The sequence below is a fragment of the Rhopalosiphum maidis genome, chromosome 3 (assembly GCF_003676215.2).
Source record: "Rhopalosiphum maidis isolate BTI-1 chromosome 3, ASM367621v3, whole genome shotgun sequence".
NCBI lineage: Eukaryota > Metazoa > Arthropoda > Insecta > Hemiptera > Aphididae > Rhopalosiphum > Rhopalosiphum maidis.
Window position 1 is genome coordinate 44624196 of NC_040879.1, and position 21374 is coordinate 44645569.

The 21374-nt window shown below is 25.6% G+C and overlaps 1 protein-coding gene across 1 annotated transcript; it reads left to right on the forward strand.

Moving 5' to 3' along the window:
* The first annotated feature begins 1968 nt into the window (after positions 1 to 1968).
* Positions 1969 to 19772, forward strand: LOC113557434. The gene is made up of 9 exons (XM_026962953.1): positions 1969 to 2088; positions 2150 to 2330; positions 2423 to 2587; positions 3450 to 3637; positions 17002 to 17167; positions 18016 to 18211; positions 18461 to 18563; positions 19305 to 19378; positions 19633 to 19772. Exons 6-9 carry the CDS (start codon positions 18022 to 18024, stop codon positions 19665 to 19667), a joined length of 402 nt encoding a protein of 133 aa, XP_026818754.1. The 5' UTR covers positions 1969 to 2088; positions 2150 to 2330; positions 2423 to 2587; positions 3450 to 3637; positions 17002 to 17167; positions 18016 to 18021; the 3' UTR covers positions 19668 to 19772.
* Positions 19773 to 21374: the final 1602 nt, after the last annotated feature.

The window sequence follows — 21374 nt, forward strand, 5'->3', positions numbered from 1 at the left end:
CGCTACTTGGAGAAATGAGAACAATTAAGCCAAGACAAAAAGTTTTGTTTTATAAGCCAATGTAATAAAAGATTAATCGTCACTGTAAAAAGTACATTAGAGTAATTGATTTTCTAAGTGAAGATATGTGTTATATATTATATAATTTATATCTTATGACAAAAACAATAAATCAAGATAAACTAAAGATAAGTTAGTATTTGTAAGGATAACCTCATACCAATATTTGATTTTATACATTATTATATTAAGTTTTTATTTTTGTAAAGCATTTCTTAGGTATTGTGCAACAAGCATATGGTCAAACCAACATCCAGATCCTAGACAATTTGTACAAATATATCGATTACTATCATGTTACTTTTTGATCAAAGCACCAAGAAGTAGTAATTTAGGTGGTGGAGAAATAATTAAAATAACCAATCATGAAGTTATCCAGAAAAAACAGACCTAGAAGTGAAATTAGATTACATGTCTAGATAATAGAGATTTGGAAACCTTAAGTGATCACTTATACTATCAAAATATACTAAAACTAAATATAAATAAATCAAGTATTGATTCAAGTGCCCTTACTTATTTTGCTGGTTACATTGCACGGAATGTAAAAAAAACATTCATCTCCAAAAAATTGTACAGTTTGTTTTAATTCAATAGTTTCAGAGAAAATTAATTCTTTAGATGATACTACTATCTTAAGAATTTAATTTTTTTAAACATTTAATAATTTAACCGGAGTACGACATGTTTTAACAAAATCTTACTTTTTTCAGATTTATTGAAGCCTATTTGTCAACCGATGGAAGTGGCAACATAAACTTAGGTAATAAATAAAAATAATCACTATTTATTATTAATACCCTGGGGCTTTATTAAGCAATGTTACATATTTTTTATTTTAAATGTGGTGAAATGATGATTTGAAATAAAGGATTCTAACTACAATCAGCAAAGACAACATAAATATTATTTATTTTAATTTTTATTAATTTTTTAAATATTAGGCGTCTTACATAATGTTTTTCTCCAAAAACTTATAATACCCTACTGTTAGTTTCTTCTAAAATAAAGATGTATAAAACAATAACAATTAATTACCTACCATATTTTATTAACAATATAACAATAATATTTATTGTATTTATAATGTCTCTCCAAAAGTTTTAAATAGTAATAATTTTTTTTAATATTTCTGAAGGTAACTAATAAAGTATTTTAAATTCTCCTTTCCGTTATTGTGACTTTTTCATTTTTTAATAATAGTTATATTAAGGCCGCACTAATGGTAGGGCTAATTATGAATACATTAGTACATTGCATTTTTTAAATAATCAAAACTGATAAATTCAATTTTACATTTCTCTTACTATAGTGAGTACCAGCTATTTAAATAATAGTATACACTCATAGCATAATAATGTAAAAAATATAAAACATATGAGATTATAGTTATACCTACATTAAAATACATTTTATTGTCTCAGTAGAATAGAAAGTTGGAAAAAATACTTTTTTAAATAATAGTATTTTACTTGGTAAATTTTAAGCATGACTAATACTAATCAAAAATTAAAGGAATTTGCTCAGCTTTTAAATCTGTCAAATAATGATGCTCAGTATTGTGGTTACGTCAAAAAAGTACACTGCAACCAGTAAAAGATAAAATACAGTAGTTTATATAGTAGTAGTATAATTTTTTCAATTATCACTTAATATTTTTCAATCCGATTACAAGAAAAATAAAACTTATTCTAACATGATAAGTGGAGGTATTATCATATTAAAAAAAAATTTTAATATGGACAGTACAATAATTATGAACAGTTTCGATTTCGAACTCATTATCAAGGAATGTGTTGTTTATTTTATCTTCCATTTCATTTCTGTTAGAATGTCTATCACACTAACACGGACAAAGATAAATATATCTTTATCCGTGCATACTATCAATAGCTTCCAAAAGTGTTTCTCCTAAATCATTACTACCTTTTGGAGGACGTACTAGTGAATATATTGACTTCAGTCTGTCTAAAGAAAGCTATTAAAAAAAAAATAATAATAATAAATAATTCATTGATTAACATTCAGGTATAATTATTAATTGTATATTTTATTAATATAATATTTCAGATTCATTGTATACTTCTAGGGCATCTTGGTTGATACGCCTGGTCATTAAATACTTGTAACCAACTTTCTTGGAAAAATATTGTATTAATTGCAAAGGAGTATGTTTTGTAACTTTTAAATCAAGTGCTGAAAATGTTGTTAATTTTTGTTTTGAAGTGGTCTGTACGTTTTCACATCCATCCCCGTACATTAAAATATCAGTAAGTACCTAACCAGTTATAAAATGCTTTTTAAAATCTATATTTTGAAAACTAATTTAAATTTAATTTTACTTTGTTTTGAATTGATTCAGGATCTGGTCTTAAAACACAAATTAGTAGCTTTGAATTCATAGCATCTACTGTTTTATTAAATTTTTTTATAAATGAAACAGCAGCTTTATAATCTGTCAAAGCAGGAATCGAATCTTCATAATACTCCATTGAAGCTGCATGGATCCAACAAAAATTAACTGCAAGTATAGATATATTATGTACATATAGTTATATGAGTATTGAGACTGATTTGGGTATATAAATTAAGCTAAAAGTTATTAATTATTAATACTATATAATAATATACTATTGAGGATTAATGACATTTAGTATTATCTACTTTAAATTTAAAAATAATCATGTAAATGTTTTTTTGTCCCTTGTGGTCTTAGTAAAGCTTGAAATAATGAAATAGTTTTTCCTTCACTTCCACTAGCGTATCCTGATATACAGCTCGGTACAAAGCATTTATTAGGCTTTGTTAATTAATTAATTTAGCTAATAAACTTTTGAAAAAAAATATTATTTGTTGTTCAGTAACTCAAAAGTCAATAATAGACATTTAAATGGACAGTCATAGTTCTTAAATTTACAGTTCTAATAAATTTGGTAAAATTGGGAGATAATTTCTATTTTAAATATTGTTTGTTATGACTGGAAGTCTACCTCTATAAATTTATTTCATTGAATTTATGGCTATATATAACGTTTCCATAATTCTGTAACAGTGAACAGTCAATCGTAACACATCACCGCTCTTTGCGCTCACTGCTCAGTAAACTGATGATGTCCAACCAGTATTTATATAATATTATATATCTTAAACAGTTTACTTTGATTTGTTAATTGTCGAAATGGGATATTAAATGTGTTATTAGCTATTATAATATCATATTGTCTTAGTTCAGACTTCTGCCTTATGTTGTTGTTTGATTCGAAATTTTAAAACTACTATCTACCGTTATGTAATTATTAAAAATTGATTTATAGTTAGATATATAATTTTGTATCATGTTTAATATAATACTGATTGTTATAACTATGTATAATGATAATTCTTTTCAGGACGATTCTGATGTTAATGATGATAGAATTATAATTTAGCCACGAGGGCTGCCTCTCTTAGATTCTTCATACTTCAAAAAGATCCTTATTCTTATTGGAGTAATGACAAATTTTTCAACAAATTTCAAATGAGTAAAATTCAGTTCTTTTTGTTTTCAAACGCCAATTGCATCTGTAATAACTAATTTGTAAGTATTTTCTTATTTTTTTTTATATTTAATTGTTTATTAAGAGAATTCATAAATTCATAAAACCATCAGGCGCGTATACAAGGAGAGGGGGCCATGGGAGCGCCCCTAAATCACGAAAAAAAAATCAATTTACTTTATTAATAACATGTCAAACGATGAAAAAAATTATATTTTTTTATAATTTAGGATCTTACATTTAGTTTTTATTTACCTTAAATAATAATAAATATATTGTTTAGCGGATTCTTTAATTTCCAATTGTGCCGACTGACGCTACGGTTGCCGAACGAAGTATCAGAATTTTTTTTATCTTGACCCTAAGTATATTTATGTGCTTAAGAAGATGGTGTGATTTAAAATTAAATATATCTTGTTGTTGAATACATATCATAAATTATAATTTAGTAAAATTATTGAGTTCACATTGTATTGCCGCGCAAACCAATTTTTTTCATTATTATTTAACGCCTGTATCTCTTTGAATAATTAGTGATTAAGTGTGAGACCCATACCATATTATAAATAATAGATGTATTTTAGTCAACTTTTTTCACACACTGACACATATTGTAATAATAATTTATTAATGCAGAGATAGTTGTATAGATAACACTTACAATGAAAATGTCTTCAAACGAACACTAAATATTTCAAATCAATAAATAAAAATTTAACAAATGTCAAATATTTTTCATAAAAAAAAAGGAAATTAGATTTTACTTTAGAATTATTGTTGGTTTATTAATATTCAATAGTTTTTAGTAATTGTTCTTAAATAAAGAGTGTTCTTTTTAATGCACCTACCTAGGTTTTTTTTATTAATTTTTAATTGTAAGTTAATTCCTTTAAAATAAAATAAAATATTTATAGTTATAGCATTACTATATAATAAGATTAAAATAATAAATATATGATATATATATATTGTATATATAATCGATGGTAATAATTATAATATAATAATATAATTATTGTACAATATATAATTCCTCCCTCCTAATAATTACTCTAGATCTGCGCCTGAAAACCATAATAAAGTAATAACACACATAGTTATATTTTCATTTGTTTTATCTTTATATTGACCTATATTTTCATCTTTTGTTTTTCTATTACTTGTTTTAAATATGAATATAGTATACAAGGAATGAGTCTTAACAATTTAAACACATGTTATAGGGTAACATGAAACTATGGCTCGAGTTCAAAGCATAGAGTAATTATAACACTAAGATATTATGCAACAAGTTCAATGTTGATTGACTGTGAAGATTTTAAGGAAATTTGTCCATTGGCTTCAAGGTTTATAGTGAACAAAATTTCACAGATCATTGCTACATTTTATTCACAGTTTATCAATTTTCTTGACAGTCAAAATGGCATAATGAAGCTGAAACAAGATTTCTATAGCATTGCTTATTTTCCGATGGTTATTAGCACATTAGACAGTACTCATGTTAAGATAAAATTACCTAGAGGAGTTACCTATGATGAGGCACACAGAGATATAAAAAACTTCTTTTCAATCAATATTCAAATAATTTGTGATTCAAACTTGATTCGATTCTCAATATAGATGATAAATGGCTAGGATTATCACATAATTCTACCATTCTTGATAATTCGATCATACGAGAAAAAATGGGAAGTAGTGAAAAGAAGAAATGCATTTTAATAGCCGATGGTGGTAATACACAACATAATAATACTGTTATAAAGTGCTACACTAATTGGAAATGGTGGTTTCCTATATTAGCTACAGGAATAGATTTCAAATTACATCATCACAAAATATAATTACTGCCACAGCAATATTACATAATATAGCTCATCATTTTAGAGATGATATACCTACAGTTACAATTAAATTTTTATAATCAAAGCAGTAAAGACATGAATTCAGCTATCAGATCAAAAATTAAATTCTTTCGATATTTTAACAATTTAAGATAAACATAACACAATAATAAATATATGTACATTAAAAATAAACCTATGACGTTGAAAAAACAATATTTACTAAAACAACTTAATATTTTATGTATGATAAATACTAATGAGATATTTTTTAAAACAATATTAAATATATTATTTAAGTAACAAAACATATAAATTATAATAATAATATCAGAAATTTAATTTAGTAACTAGTTTTTTTTCAGTTTCATTTTGTATTCGTAAAATTATGTTTTTCTTTTATAAATTTACAATTTAAATATTTTATATTTGTCATAATTTCTTTAGTTATATATTATTTAAGTTTATACTAACTAAATAATAAAACATTAATAAACTAAATATTTGTGTAGAATCATAATAATTATTCTTATAAAAGGATTAGATTTTAAAGTAGGTATTAAAATTTTATAAACAATAAAAATTGATTCGACTATGAAGTACAAAGCCTTTGTAATAAAGGATGTCAATGTAATTAAGTTGTATATTATTAGAATAATTAAAAAAAAAAGAAGAAGATTTATAAACATTATTGAACTTTTGAATCAATAAAAATGTGATTACAAATGTATTTTGTTAATTCTGGAGACCTTGAAGGTTTTACCATATTTTAATTTTAAAACAAGCTTTTATTTTTACAATAATAAACTTCGATTTATTTAAACTCGGTTATATACATATTGTGTATAATTTATAAAATTAACTAATTAATTCAATTTAAACAGTAATCTAGTAATCTACTAACCACATTCTACTCTAACATCTATAACTAATACGGGAAAAGTGACAACTAGCAATAATAACTTGTGATCCGCAAAACTTTTTTTACGTCCTTCAAAGTGTTTAAAAATCTTAATTTTATATCTCAAAATCTCAAATTTTAAACACGAATCGTCACGAAGTATTCATTTTATGATTTTGATTCGTAGTTATTATATTTTTACAGTTATTTTACGAGCTTATCTCAAAAATTGAGGTCAAGTTTTTAATAATATACCCAAATATAGTGACATTACATTACACACGATTAGAATACGCCAATTACGACAAATATTTTTCTGATTGTCGATATTGAGAGTTTTTACACTCGTTATTATAGCTATGTTTTTGTGCAGCTCTTTTTTAAACTTATCAACGTTCAGATCTCGTATAACCTGAAGTGTATTATAATTATCATCATTACAATGTCAAAAAAATGTAAAATATGCTATGAACGTCGTATCATGGATGTATAGATTTATATCAAAGGTGAACTTTTATGTTTAATTTTCCAAAAAACTATATTATCCGTAAAAGAATATTATAATTATTAAAGTAGGTAATAAATTATGAAACAGAGCATAAATGATTAAAAGTATTCAAACTCAAAAATTCCATTAGAAATTATATATTTGTAAACCTTTTTCATAATTATTTTTTTTTTATTCAAAGCAATTATTTTATATTACCTTCTTCTACAGGTGGAATTACTATCAAGTGTTCGTAAATTACTATAACAATTGTTTCTCTATAAAGTAAACCTTGTTAATCGTGTGTATGATAATATGTGTGTGCTGATAATTAATTCGATAGTAGAGATAAATGATTTACTATTATAACTATTAAAGTATTAACTATAATATAATATGAGCTTATATGTCAAATATGGCCTAAGGAATATTATAATAGATGACCGATATATACGGGAGTTGATACTAAAAATGTCCTGGCAGATGATCTGTTTGGAGGGGCAATTTATACTATTTTTTTTTAGGTCAAATCATCCCTAGTGTAGTAGTGTGTTACCTATAATTTTATTGAAAACAATTTTTACAGTTATTATTATAAATAAATATTGTTTTAGTGTAAATATATTACATTGATGTGAATTTTATTTTTTCTTGATACTTTGTACATATAACATATGTTATTTACATTTTTAGTCATGGTATTTCTAATACTACCTATAATTTAATAGTTAATAAGAGTGTTTGATTAAAATATGAAAATGAAAATATACATAGTTTATTTGTATAAAAGGCGGTTCACATTCTTATAATTAAATATTGTTTTAGTTTAAATATTACTTTTATATGAATCATGTTTTATCTTAATACTTTGTACATATGTTATTTACTTTTTCAATGTTGGTATTTTTAATACTACCTATAATTTAATAATTAATAAGACTGTTTGATTAAAATATGAAAATTTAAACATATATAGTTTATTTGTATAAAGGGCGGTTCACATTCTTATAAAGATTATTTTAATGTAAATATTGTAACGGTGAGAAAATAATTTTGTTGTACCTACTATACTATATTACTATATTATTTATAATTAATGCTAATATAGTGTATTCAAAATTATTTAATAACAAATTTAATAAGATGTATCTACCAAGGTATTTTTATTAACGATTGTTTTAATTTTTAATGCAGTTTTTTAATGGCCAATCACTGTACAAAAGGAAATAAATCTTATACATTGGATTCAGATATTCAGTAATACATTTAGCCAAAAACTCTTTAAAAAAAATTATAAACCAAATGGTTTATAACCAGTAACTAAACATTAAATAATAGTAAAACTATTTTTAACCTTTTCTAATTCAATAAAAACATCTTCAAATATTTCTATTTAAAATAGCTCAAATAGAAATCCATTTTGCAAATTTCTATTCATAAACAGTATTATTTAAAAATATAAAATATTTAGGAGTTACATTCGATCAACTATGCAATGAAATATTCATTTAAAATTATGTATATTATATGCTTTCTATAATATGGAAAACATAGTTTAAATGTGCTCTAGTTAAAATATACATATATTGCTTTATCACAACTTATCATAAAATATGGTATTGTGGTATAGGATGAAGCTCGAGGTGAAGCTGTATAAACCTATATTAACTGCATACAGATAACATAAAATACCACTCTAAAAACTATTAATCATAAACCTAGACTTTTTCCTATTTAACAATAGTATATTCAGAAATGAAACTAGGTATTAACCGTAAAAGTTAAATTGTAAAAAACTATCACAATAAAAGCACAAAATTGCCAGTTATCCATAATTATAACATGAAAACTGAAAATCAATTATTTCCCAATAAAAATATCGTAAAATATTAAACAAGTATTAGTTTATTCAAAAACCTCCATATACAAATAAAACGTTTTGGTATTAATTAGTGAACTAAATTTGTAAAATAATTTTATCAATAATTTAAACTATATTACCATGTGTAATTTTTATTTTTTAGAGACTTTAGTCTATTTACTATTAAAACACGGATTTTATTCTTAGTTATATGGTGTGTAATGTAAATATACTCAACCTATTCTTGTAAAACTAATAAAAAAATATACTATTATTATTTATTATTAAGGTTTCTTAAAATATAAATACTTTTGACTGATGTTTTCCAGTATCCTATTTACATCAGTATACTAATTAGTCATTATATTTTTCTAAATTTTGTATACTTTTATATACCTACATAAAAATATAGTTTATTTATACAAACGATAAAAATAAATATTATGTATTAACACCGATTAATATTTTTTCTTAACGTCTTATCTCAGATTATCTGCGGTTGACGCGTTACCCAAATATTCCGTGAGATGCGAATATTCAAGTGTTTACTGTATATGTGTTTATTTATTTATCAAGTTGTTTTTTTATGACCTAAAAGTTCTTAATTTGTAAAAAAAATAAATAATCTTCGATGTGACGAATCTAAGAAATAGTATACGTCTAGGTACGGTCAGTACCGGCGCCAGGTATTGCGAGGCCCTGGACAAGGTATTAGCCATTAGGTACCCTATTTTAATATTATACATGTGTGATGTGTAGTATAGAACAAGGCGCACCCAAGGGGGAGGCTAACGGGCTTCAGCCCCCCCCCCCCAAAAAAAAAAGGCTAGCCCCAAACATTTTGATAATTTGATTAGGTATATTGACTTTAAATTATTATATAAAAAAATTATCAACTAACGAAATTGAAACATTAGGTATAACATAATATTATATATTTATACCTGTCATTCCGGGCCCTCTGTTTATGTTATTATAAATATTATTAATATTTAAAAATAATTTGAATTTAGCCTCCCCCCCCACGAAAAAAAAAATTTTCCTCGGTACGCTCCTAGTATAGAATAATACATTTATAGACTTATAATTTGTTTATTTAAATTGTAATTATGTAAAATGTGTCTCGCGGTATTAAGATGATAATTAAAAATCGCGGGGCCCTGGATATTTGTCCCATTTATCCTCCCCTAGCGCCGGCACTGGGTACGGTCGATGAAAAGTAATAGTGATTAGTGATATGATATGAGTAGGTATACGACCCATTTTTAGTAACCACTAACCAGACATTCAAACAAAATTTTTAAGGTGTTATTATTTTCTTAAGGGTGTTTATACCACCGTGTACTGTTATTTTTCACAATAAATTTATTACTGCGGCTCGTAAAACAGTTATCGTGTTGGTCATTATTAAATACATAATAATAAATAAATTTTACATTTGTATATGTCACATAAGTAACGTTTACAAAAAAAAATGTTCTTCAAGATTATCTATTCAGACTATTACATTGTATGAGTGTATAATAAACATTTTTTTCTTGAAATTTTTATAGGTACACATTTTAGCAAGTGTCGGGAACCTGCGGTCTATAAAAAATTCATCAATATATCAAGACCCGTAAAATATTAATTATATTACACCTGTGTTGTTATAGTGATAATATTTCTGAATTAAATAATATTAAATTTGTATAAACAATATATAATAATAATAATGAATTAATGAAATAAAGTAATTCTTATTAATTCTAAAATACAAGACCTATTATTATGTTTTTAATGCCAACCAATTTCTCAATGAAATAATAATACTATTTTTATTCTAATATCTATACTAACAACTTCAAGAAAAAATTAAAAAGTTGTCCAAACCTTGTGCGGCTCCCTGGACATATAATGGTTTTGTAATTTTTTGAAAAATTGGCTCTTTCCTACAAAAAGGTTCCCGACCCCTACATTATAGGAATACTTATAATGACATATGGGTTTCGTTTTTTCCATTTACTACCACCGATTTCATATACATTTAATTGTTTGGTCCTATGCGGTGTTCGGAGTCCACACGTGCACACAAACGCGTTAAAAATCATGGACGCATATTTTATGTTCACATTCCGTAGCCACAATAAGATATACTCTATGGAGTCCTGAGCACAATGATCAATGATCACGAACAGTACAAAATATATTCTGTCACCTTCCTATGTACACATGTATTTTGGGTATATCAGTATTTTAAGTACATAGACTTGTAACACTAAAATGTATAATATTATAATAATAATGATGTTCAACGACCTTCCACCTTGAGGGTGATTTCTGATGGCAAATTGGATCTAGATGGTAATTTTGAGAGGTAAAAATTAAAAATTACCGATTTTTTTATGTATTTTGGTATAAACAAAACGTTAACATCCATTGCAAATTCAGTAAAATTAGATTTATTTTTGCAATATAAGTAATCAAGTTAGCATTTAATAATAATATTGATATTTTTGTTTCTCTCACACTTTATTTAAAGTGTATTATTAAGTTGTAATTTACATTCAAGTTTGATAATAGGTCATTTTACTCTAATATTTGAGCTAAAAACACGATTTTTGGAGGGGTAAACGTTAAACTATTTATTTTTATTTTAAGTACTTATTATCTATTTAGTCGTGTGTACCATTACTGTAAATGTAATTGTAATAATCTTGTTTTCTTTCTTTGAAATATCAAAATAAATTATAACTATAATCATAATCTATATTTTGTTTTCGTTATTTTTTTACTCAACATTTTTTTTGGGAGGGAGAGGTATTTGTTAATATCTAACCTGACTTATGGGTAATAGTCTCAAAAGGGTTAGGAACTGTTGGTATAGAATATTATCTTCAACAATCCAATATGAATAAAAGTATATTGTAGGTACAAGGTTTTATTTTCTATAGAAATTCCATAATATATATTATATACACATAAGACATGTATTTGGCTCCCCTAACCCTCGCCCTGGAATGTCAGTGGCAGGTGCAATGTGTTTGGGTATAAAAATTGTTGTTTAATAATATGTATTGAAAAATGTTAGCCAGTGGGCGGTGACTGTATAGTATACCTACACGTATATACACTTAATACATTGTCTGTCGACGCAGCTGCCAACTGGTTTGTGTCAATATATCGTATATTCGTGTATACAATACTATAACCCCAGTTTTGTCAACATATACGCTACAACTCTACCAGTATAACATTCCAAATAAAAATATAAAATACATATCTACATATAAATAATGGATTTAAATAAGTAGTTAATGGTGATACTTTTTATGTAACACTCATTATTATGAAATACTAATGTTTTTACAAATATTTAGTACTTAAAATGTTCCATTCTCTAATTACTAAAAAATGTTGATATTTCCCGGGTAAGTTTTCAACTAAAAAAAAATATATTAATAATCTGTATTTATTAATTTGTATACAGAAAACTACCGATTTAATTTATCCGGGTATTCAAATGCTAAGTGGCCAAAGACAGATTATTGCAATGGCTTCAGTGAATTTTTTTTATTAAGTCATGGCCATCATGGTCATATTATGTTTATTGTTTCAATCAAATCTGGAATGGACACTTATTTTGCTATTTTTTAGAAATTGTTGATGCGGTTATGATTTTTCAAAATTTCAATGAAATCATTTATTCACCCGGAAACATTAAATTTAATTCAAATAAATTAGTTAAGGAACTCCTATTATTTTCAAAAAATTTTAATGTGAAGGAATTTATAGCAAAAAACAATCAATGTACATATTTCATATCAAAAGTGACTAAATGTATTCAAAAAATTTCAATTATACTCAAAAGTTCAAAATGTAAAAACTTATTATGCATTAATGATTCGATGTAATTATAACACCTATTAATTATTATACTTATGTTATTTAGAGCGCGGATTTCTATGCAATTTCATATTATTTTCCTTTTCATATTTTTATGAATAAATAGGAAGTACCTAGTAGAAATGGAAATTAGTCTAAATGATTTAAATCGCTGTCGTTTTATGAATAATAATAATAATATGCATATCTACATTTGTCGTTGTTGTTTTTCTAATTTTCTATGTACAAATAGTCGTAATTAATACACTTATAAATAATAATTACATTGTGATGTATATGACGGATGTGCGTAATGCGATGTAGAGGACTTTAATTATATCATTATTTCTTTGAGTGTGAATTCTGGATTTCTTATTTTTTACTTTAAACGATAACTAAAATGTATAGTTATTTAGGTACTTATACAAACGTCTACGGTCATTTGCAGCATACCAGTGTGCATAACCATATGAGGTCAGAGGGCTCACACGTCGTATGCATTTATTGTACGTATTATATGCCATTGGTCGAGTTCTCAGAATGTTATTATAATATTTTATAAATCTTTATATAATTTCAAATACGGCCATACGATACAGGGACCAGATTTAACGTTTTCGATCATTAAATAATGATTTACTTACAGCAGTATTCTTATTTCCTACATTATATATTATACATATTATATACAATTCATATTTTGTTAGTCCTCTATTGTAAGATTTCGTATAAGTATATTATAAATGTACAGATTTAAGTTGGGCGGGTTTTAGTTCGTCCTTGTTAAGTGTATTGTTATTGTGTATGGATTATCTACGTGTGCGGTCATTTTTAGCGCGAAAGAAAATATATTTCTGTAATTTGCGCCACTTTTTAAGTTTATAGTTAGCGCCACATAAAACTAAATAAAAGGCATTATGTAATGTAATCTGTGCCATTTTGTACCTACCTTCAAAAATTGTAATTTGTGCCAGTAGGAAATGAATATACAAATTATGGCGTATGGATAGGCCATATCACGACAAATAATGTTTTTTTGTAATGCAGATATACGTGTTTTAAACATACTCGTAAATCTTTTTGGCACCAGTACCTAAGCGAGAATTTAAAAACTCACCCTCTGTGGGTCGTATATATATATGTGTGAGTGTTTATGAATTACATGTATATATATTTACAGTAGATTCTCGAATCTCAAAAGAAACATGAAAAATATTCAATATCAGATTTTATTAAAATTCTTAAAAAAATTGGTAAATAATTTGAATGCTTAAAATCAATTATTTTGAATACTTAAAGTACTAATACTAATACTACATACATATCAGTGGCGTAGCCAAGAGGAGGATAAAGGGGCTATAGGCGCTATAGCCCCCTCCCATTGGCTGTATTATTTATATTGTTTTGAAATATTTAAATTTTATATATGGAAATTGTCTTAAATTTTAATTATTTAAAATAGTAAATACGTTCGACAATTGTAAACTGCGCCTAATTTTTTGAGTGAAATACCTGCAGTGTTTTCGATGTCTATAATTATTATTAAAATTATAGAAGTATTTATTTATTTATTTATTTTTATTGATATTATCTGTTTAAAGTGAGTTATGAACATTTTAAAGTTTTTATACTTTACATAGCTGTAACTCACTTTAAAATAATAATATCATTAAAAGCATATACCATTGTCTAGATAATATTCTTACCTTTAAATTAGATAATAGATAAATTTACTCTAATATTAAAGCTAACGTAACAAAATGTATTCTACTGAACGAAAATTTGTTTTGATGTACGTTAGTAAGACAGAGACAACACATGCGGGTATGGCGTACGCTTAATGTTTCATTATTATAAATTTATAACTCTTCATTATCTTTTATTTATTTACGTATATTAATTTTATAATTATTTAGCTATTATTCTTTAACTATAATAGCAGGGGAGAGGGTGATTTAGCAATTAAGCTATATTTCAATAATTATCTATAACAACGACTACATCAGTTGGTGAACGCTGTAGCATGGAAGTATTGGAATCATGTAACATATTGGCATATGGTATAATATGCTATATGCCAATTGAAAATTATTTTTGTTTACCGTGAAACATATCTAAAAACTGTTTACACGAAGATAAAATTATTTATACATTTAATTATTATAAATAATATAATAAGATCTCTATTATCATTTATCACTCGCTGAAAAGTCGTATTATAGTTGTAGGTACCTATACGATGAATTTTCGTGGTCTGAAATTACTACGCCCAGGCACCACTTATTACACATTGCATTGAAGTAGGGACCTACCTACCTATGAAAATTTATAAAAAAAACATCTACATCGACTACATGCAGTACGTTTGGGTACCTACGCTAATTGCCGATCGCAAAAAATAAAAATGAATAAATGATTATTTTTTCTTTATAAAATATGGTTTGTGTTTCATATATTTTAAACGTTCAATTTCGATTTGGCTTTCTAATCGGCAGTATCTTTATAAGATTATTCTATTCGTTGTAATTATTATATGGACGTGAGCTCTGAGCAAACAGCGATGTCACTTTTAAAGCGCAAAGCAATAACTAGATACCTACTGATCGTGAAGCCAAATAAGCTTATCCGACAAGAACTAAATAACTGCACAGTTAGAGCGTCTAAATCATTCAAAGTTAGATTATTCAGGAAAAGTATGTAAGTATGAAGCTAGACGAAAAATATTTCTTAAAATACTTACCAAAATCTTAATTCAAAGCAAACGCTATGATTTTCAAAGTAAAAAAAAATTTGTTTCATGGATTCAGAAAATAGTGTACCATACTACCATAATATGTATATACACTATGTAGGTACCTAAACGTGTTATTTTTCTAGAGCTGATGTGGTGTACGTCGTGTACCCAAACAGTATATTCATTTGTACCCAAACGTTTTGCATTTGGGGTCCTAAATACTGTACCTAAATGCGTTACGGCCGATTTTTCTCAAAATTTAGTTGTACTTAAAAAAAAATAGTTACTCAAACTTCCTCCGGAAGTTATGTTAAAAAAACTTCAAAATAATTATTCGCTAATTCGCTAACTGTAGATGCCCTGTCACATTATTCCGCAGATAATCGAGAATACAGTGTACTTAGATTATTATATTTAATGACTTTCAAAAGGCAATAGAACTAATAATGTTTAATTTTCGTGAACAAATCTTTCATTTTCCAAACATTGATAACTCTTATAAAATAAATTAACACAATATCACAACTCGACTTCACAAATCACAATATCCCTCGGCAGTGACTACGAGTGTATCGGCGGCACTCGTCGCTACGCTCCTCGGCGCCGTCGCTTCGCTCCGCAAATCGAAAATATCTCTCGACTTACTATGCAAAACCACCACATATAAGTCACTGGGTAAAAACTAAAATATGTATTAATAATAATTAATATTAATACGAAAACGTAGGAAAGCAAAGTATACAGCGTTTCGCGTATGCATGCGTAAATGCGTAAAATCGTAAACTTTGGAAGTAGATAACTTCTAAAATAATAATTTGCGAGAATTTTTGAATTAGATTTTTCTATTCAGAATTTTAAAACACACATTTTGGTGAGAAAAAAAATAGAAATAATCGAATGGGAACTAAACTGCATTTATACCCAATAATTGTACACAAAGTAAGCATTTAGAAGTTTAACATAATAAGTAAAGTACGATAGATAAATTTTGATTTTATCAAAATATTTAGTATGCAAACATTAACAATAAAATAAAAAAAAAATTACAAAATTACAAGCTTTCGGTATTTTAAATTCAAAAATTTGATTTTTTAGAAAATCGATTATTTTGAAGTTTTTTAAACAAAACTTCCAAAGGAAGGTTAGGTTAGGGACTTGTTTTTTAAAGTACTACTAAATAAAGCATACAAAAACACACATTTTGAGAAGAAAAAATTCAAAAAAATCGCTTGGGAGCCAAACTAGAATTATGTCTTATATTTTTCTTTATAAACTAACAAATATAATAACAATGGAGAAGTATCATTTCGTTAATAAAAATCACAATTATTTAGGTAAAAAAAATTTTTTTTCGGAAATGTTAAGAACATTTAATTCACCTTAAAGAATAAGTTTATTTCATTTGATGCATTTTATACTTGTATCATTTAGTTACTTATACAAAGCATATACGTACATTCGTACATGTATGTTAATCTATATTCTACCACAGAATACCAGAAATATCTTACTACAGGCCACACTGATATTCCAACAGATGTAACAAATCTGTGTCCCATATTAAGAACCCGTGTTAAATTCAAAAAGTGTCCCATCTGGTTATTCTGTGGTTCTACATTAAATACGCATTTGAAAGGTATGCAATTGGCCATACCAATCCCCACGACCCCACTCCTAAATCTTCTCAGCCTACAACGATCATTATTTGAACTGATAGATACCGCGAGCTGTGACATACCTCAAACGATCACAATTCAGTTAAGCTCCAGTCTTAGTGCAACCACTACAACCGCTGTCTCTACACAAATTCACATTACACCGAGCCACCACCATCACTCATCACTCATCGGTTATATTGTTCACGGGAAGTGTTCGCTGCACAAGTATGTTACTATAATAATACTATTATACCATGTTACTGTAGTTATGAATTTATGATACTATCAGCATATTAATTAATTATTTTATCGGTCACTTATTGTTTTTATAATTTTTTTAAACCTTGTACAGAATAGGTATGCTAGATTTAGCATTTGTAGATAGGTTCATTAGGAGGTACCTATATCAACTACTATACTTTATTTCACAAATTTTGATAATACTAAAAGACTTATTTAGATAGTGTTTAAACCTGATCACATATATTAATATATATTTATATATTATAGAAAAAATAAACTAGTTATAAAAAATAATTATTAATTATATTAATTTTTTTATTTATAATATTATTTTCATAAATTTATATTTATATCATCATATTATATTAATAATAAGGATTTCTATGATAATTTTTTTATCAAAAAATATAAAGTAGTTATTTAAATTAAATGTTAAGAAAATTTATATAATAATTAAAGTACCTTTATAAATTAAGTCAAAAGAATTTCAAAATTATCCATAATTTTATTTTTCACAAGTACATTTTATGAACATCTTAATGCATTTATTTGTAACTAAGATCAATTAATAAATTAAAAAATACATTTGTATCGTACAGTTTTGAGTGTTAATACTATTGATTGATTATGAATATTCTAAAAATCGCTAACTGCTATCAAGATGTAATATGATCAAAAATTGGTTAAATTAAAAATTATTGGTGACATTGAAATAACCAAACGATTTTTTTTATAGTTTAACACGCAAAAGCAATATTTAAAAATTATATTAATTTAATTGTAGTTATACATGTCTACTTATGATCCATATTATGTTTTTTATGTTTCAGATAAAAATGAAGACATCAATCAGTATCACTATTATCCTAATTGTATGTTTGAAGTGTTTGAACATTGTTATGGGGACACCATTACATCCATTGCATCATGATGAGCGTTATATGAATCGGATGCAACAGTTTTGCGGCCAGCGTTTAACAAGAGAGCTGGACATTTTATGTGGCGGTGACTACTATGACACCAATGGTTAATATAATTTCTCTATAGAATCTATTATGATATAAGGCTAAATATTAATTTAATAATTGTTATTTATTTTTATTATTAGTTATAAAATATATTTAATATTTATTATTTTATAATAAACTGTAATTTAAAGAATTGTGTAAATATTACTATCCAATAATCAAGTAAACTCATCATATATTATATTATTTTCATAGGCTTATTTAATATCTATATTTAACATGAATAATCATTTACCTGTATTTACAGATAAAGCTCATCCAATGCAAAAAAGGATCACTGAAGAATGTTGCAGTAGACAATGTTCTAGAAATTACATCAAAATGAACTATTGTTGTCCTTTAGCCGAAGAGTAAGTAATTTGTAATTAAATTTAAAATTGTAATGATCGTGTGATTAATGATTAACATTAGATAATTTGGAACTTAAATCAACTATTCAATAAAACTAACTTGCTTGTACTTGTAAGTTGGAAAACGAATGTGGTATCCATATACTTTTAAAAAGTTTTCTTTAATATCATCGTTAAACGTTTTACTAGATGTTTTGTTAAAATATAAATCAATATAATAATAAATGTTGCTTGATATTATTTAGATAAAATTAGAATTAATTAATAAATCCTAAAATTAAATTACAATTTTCATAATTATTTTTATAAGTATCACAATTAAACAATAAATACTCACATTGAAATCTGCCTACAAATTTTCAAAACTGTTGTTAACATTGTATTCTTTGGTTATCGAATATATTTGACTAATTAAATGTATAAATTGGGTTAAAAAAAAAACAAAAAAAATAGGTATATCATTTTTATCTATTTTTTTTTATACTCAGATAGATTAAAATAATTTGACATTTGTTTTTTAAAAAAAATTGTCAACTTATTTTTAAACTTTTATTTGATAATTGGAATAATAACTTACTGATAATGTGTTTATTTTAAAAGATCAAAGTAGTAAATTTTATAATGGTAAAGTTCAATCCTAACTACTGTTATGAAAAATACTCATATTTGTGTGACTTTTTTTTCAAATTATTGATTTGATTTTTTTTTCGGCAATAAATTAATATGTTTTATAAATTACAGAACAATATATACTGATTCGCCAGTTATAAATCCTATAGAGGAGGTTGATTACCTTGGATATTATTTTGAACTACGTAAGTATCTACTAAAATTATGTAATATTTCCTTAAATTTAAATCAATGTATAGTGATATCTATGACAACTAATTTTTTATACTTAAATTGGTTAAAATAAATTGACTTTAAATGGAAACAAGAGGGTTTCGATCAAGAATGATCAAAAACCTCCACTATCTATTCATCCTAACCGCAACAATGAATACACTTAAACCTTTACCTAAACTTATGAAGTTGGAGAATTACAATAATTTTCATTGTTGTCTTACAGTTGGGCGTGTATTGGAACCTATCGAGGAGGATTAACCAGTACAACAATTAACTATTAACAACAACAACAAAAACAATATATATTCATTCAATTTTTTTTTATTAATATTATGTATATGTAGTAATGTATTTATTTTTTTTAATAACAATAGTATAATATTTTAACACAATAAAATATTCATTTCAAGATATCAATGAATTATTTTTAATTAACTTTTCCTTATAATTTAATAGTTTAATTTTTAAAATAGCTGTTTTTACAACCATTACATGAAATTTTTATTTTCTAAATTATTTTTTTTAATTTGTTACACTTATTACAAGGTAGATTATCTCAATTCAAAATAATTAGAAGATTGTGCCTCTTTTAAAAAGATTTATAGCTAATTTAACTAGTAAATTGTTAGAAATTAAGAATCATATAATATTATTAACGGATAGTACATAAAGAATATCAAATAATCCCTATAATAATATAATATATTTTTAAATAAGTATATTTTCTTCAGCAGGAAAATAGTCTAATCCATAATATTTGTTAGATATGTCTAAACCCGTGTTATTTTTTTCTTACAAATTTATTATTATTCACAATATTATAATATGTCAATTGATGTTATACAAAATTCAAGCATTTATATAACTGTATAAAAATAAGTATGATTTTTTTTAAATGATTTTGTTCTCACCTATGACACAATCCTTAAGTATTCTGTTGAAATGTATGCTCTTCTATGTCTGCTATAATAAGAATAGTGATTAGTGTGGCTCAATTATAACAATTACATAGGTTTAATCATTTAAAGTTTAAGTCACTGTAAAGTTAACTATTAAACAACAGTTTGGTTATAAAGTGATTGTAAATGAAAAGGAACTTGGTAATAAATACATTGGTTTTAAATATAGTGCAAATCAAACAGGAGAAGCTGCAAAAAAGAAATCAATGTATTATGATGTTATGCATGCCATCAAAGATAAACAAACATAAAGTCCCTTCCTATAATATTGCTAGTCACCCTTAAGGCAACAAGTGTCAAGTACAATAACAACTCCATTGAACAATACATTAGAAAGTACTTGACAGACTAATGTAGTAAACTTTGAAATAGCTAATCCGAGTATAACAAAAAGTATGCATAATAATCCCATAAGTAGTCTTAAACTTTTAACTAAAATCTAAGGTGAGTCCATCCGATATATTCAATTAAATGACCAAACAGCACAACGGAGTTTCGTCTTCTCGACGTGCATGAAAAACATTAAGAACGTACCAGGTGCTATCAAAAAAATAAAAAAATATAATTTAATCTATTCTGTGATATGATTACACAATTCACTTTGAAAATAATCAATGTCAAGAATTAATATATTTTTTATGCCATTAACATATAATAAGAAAGATAGAGTGTAGTTCAAAACAAATGGCTATTAGCGCTCATTCCATAAAAAAATCGTTGAGTGTTGAATTTTATTTTTATTCATTCCGATTTTTCATCTTTTCAATATGCAATTGTTTTTTTATTGATCTCAGTGTTGTATGCATGTTTAAATATATATTTAACCAATGAACATGTGGATAGATTCGCTTTTATATTTAATACTTTTGGCCTAAAGCAGGCATGTCAAACGCTACGTTGACCGTTTTTTTTTCGATTCTCATTTGCATAGTTTTTTGTTCATTATTGTTGATACTTAATGTTTGAAAAGCTTAGTCTAAAGTTAGGTATAGCATATAATTATATT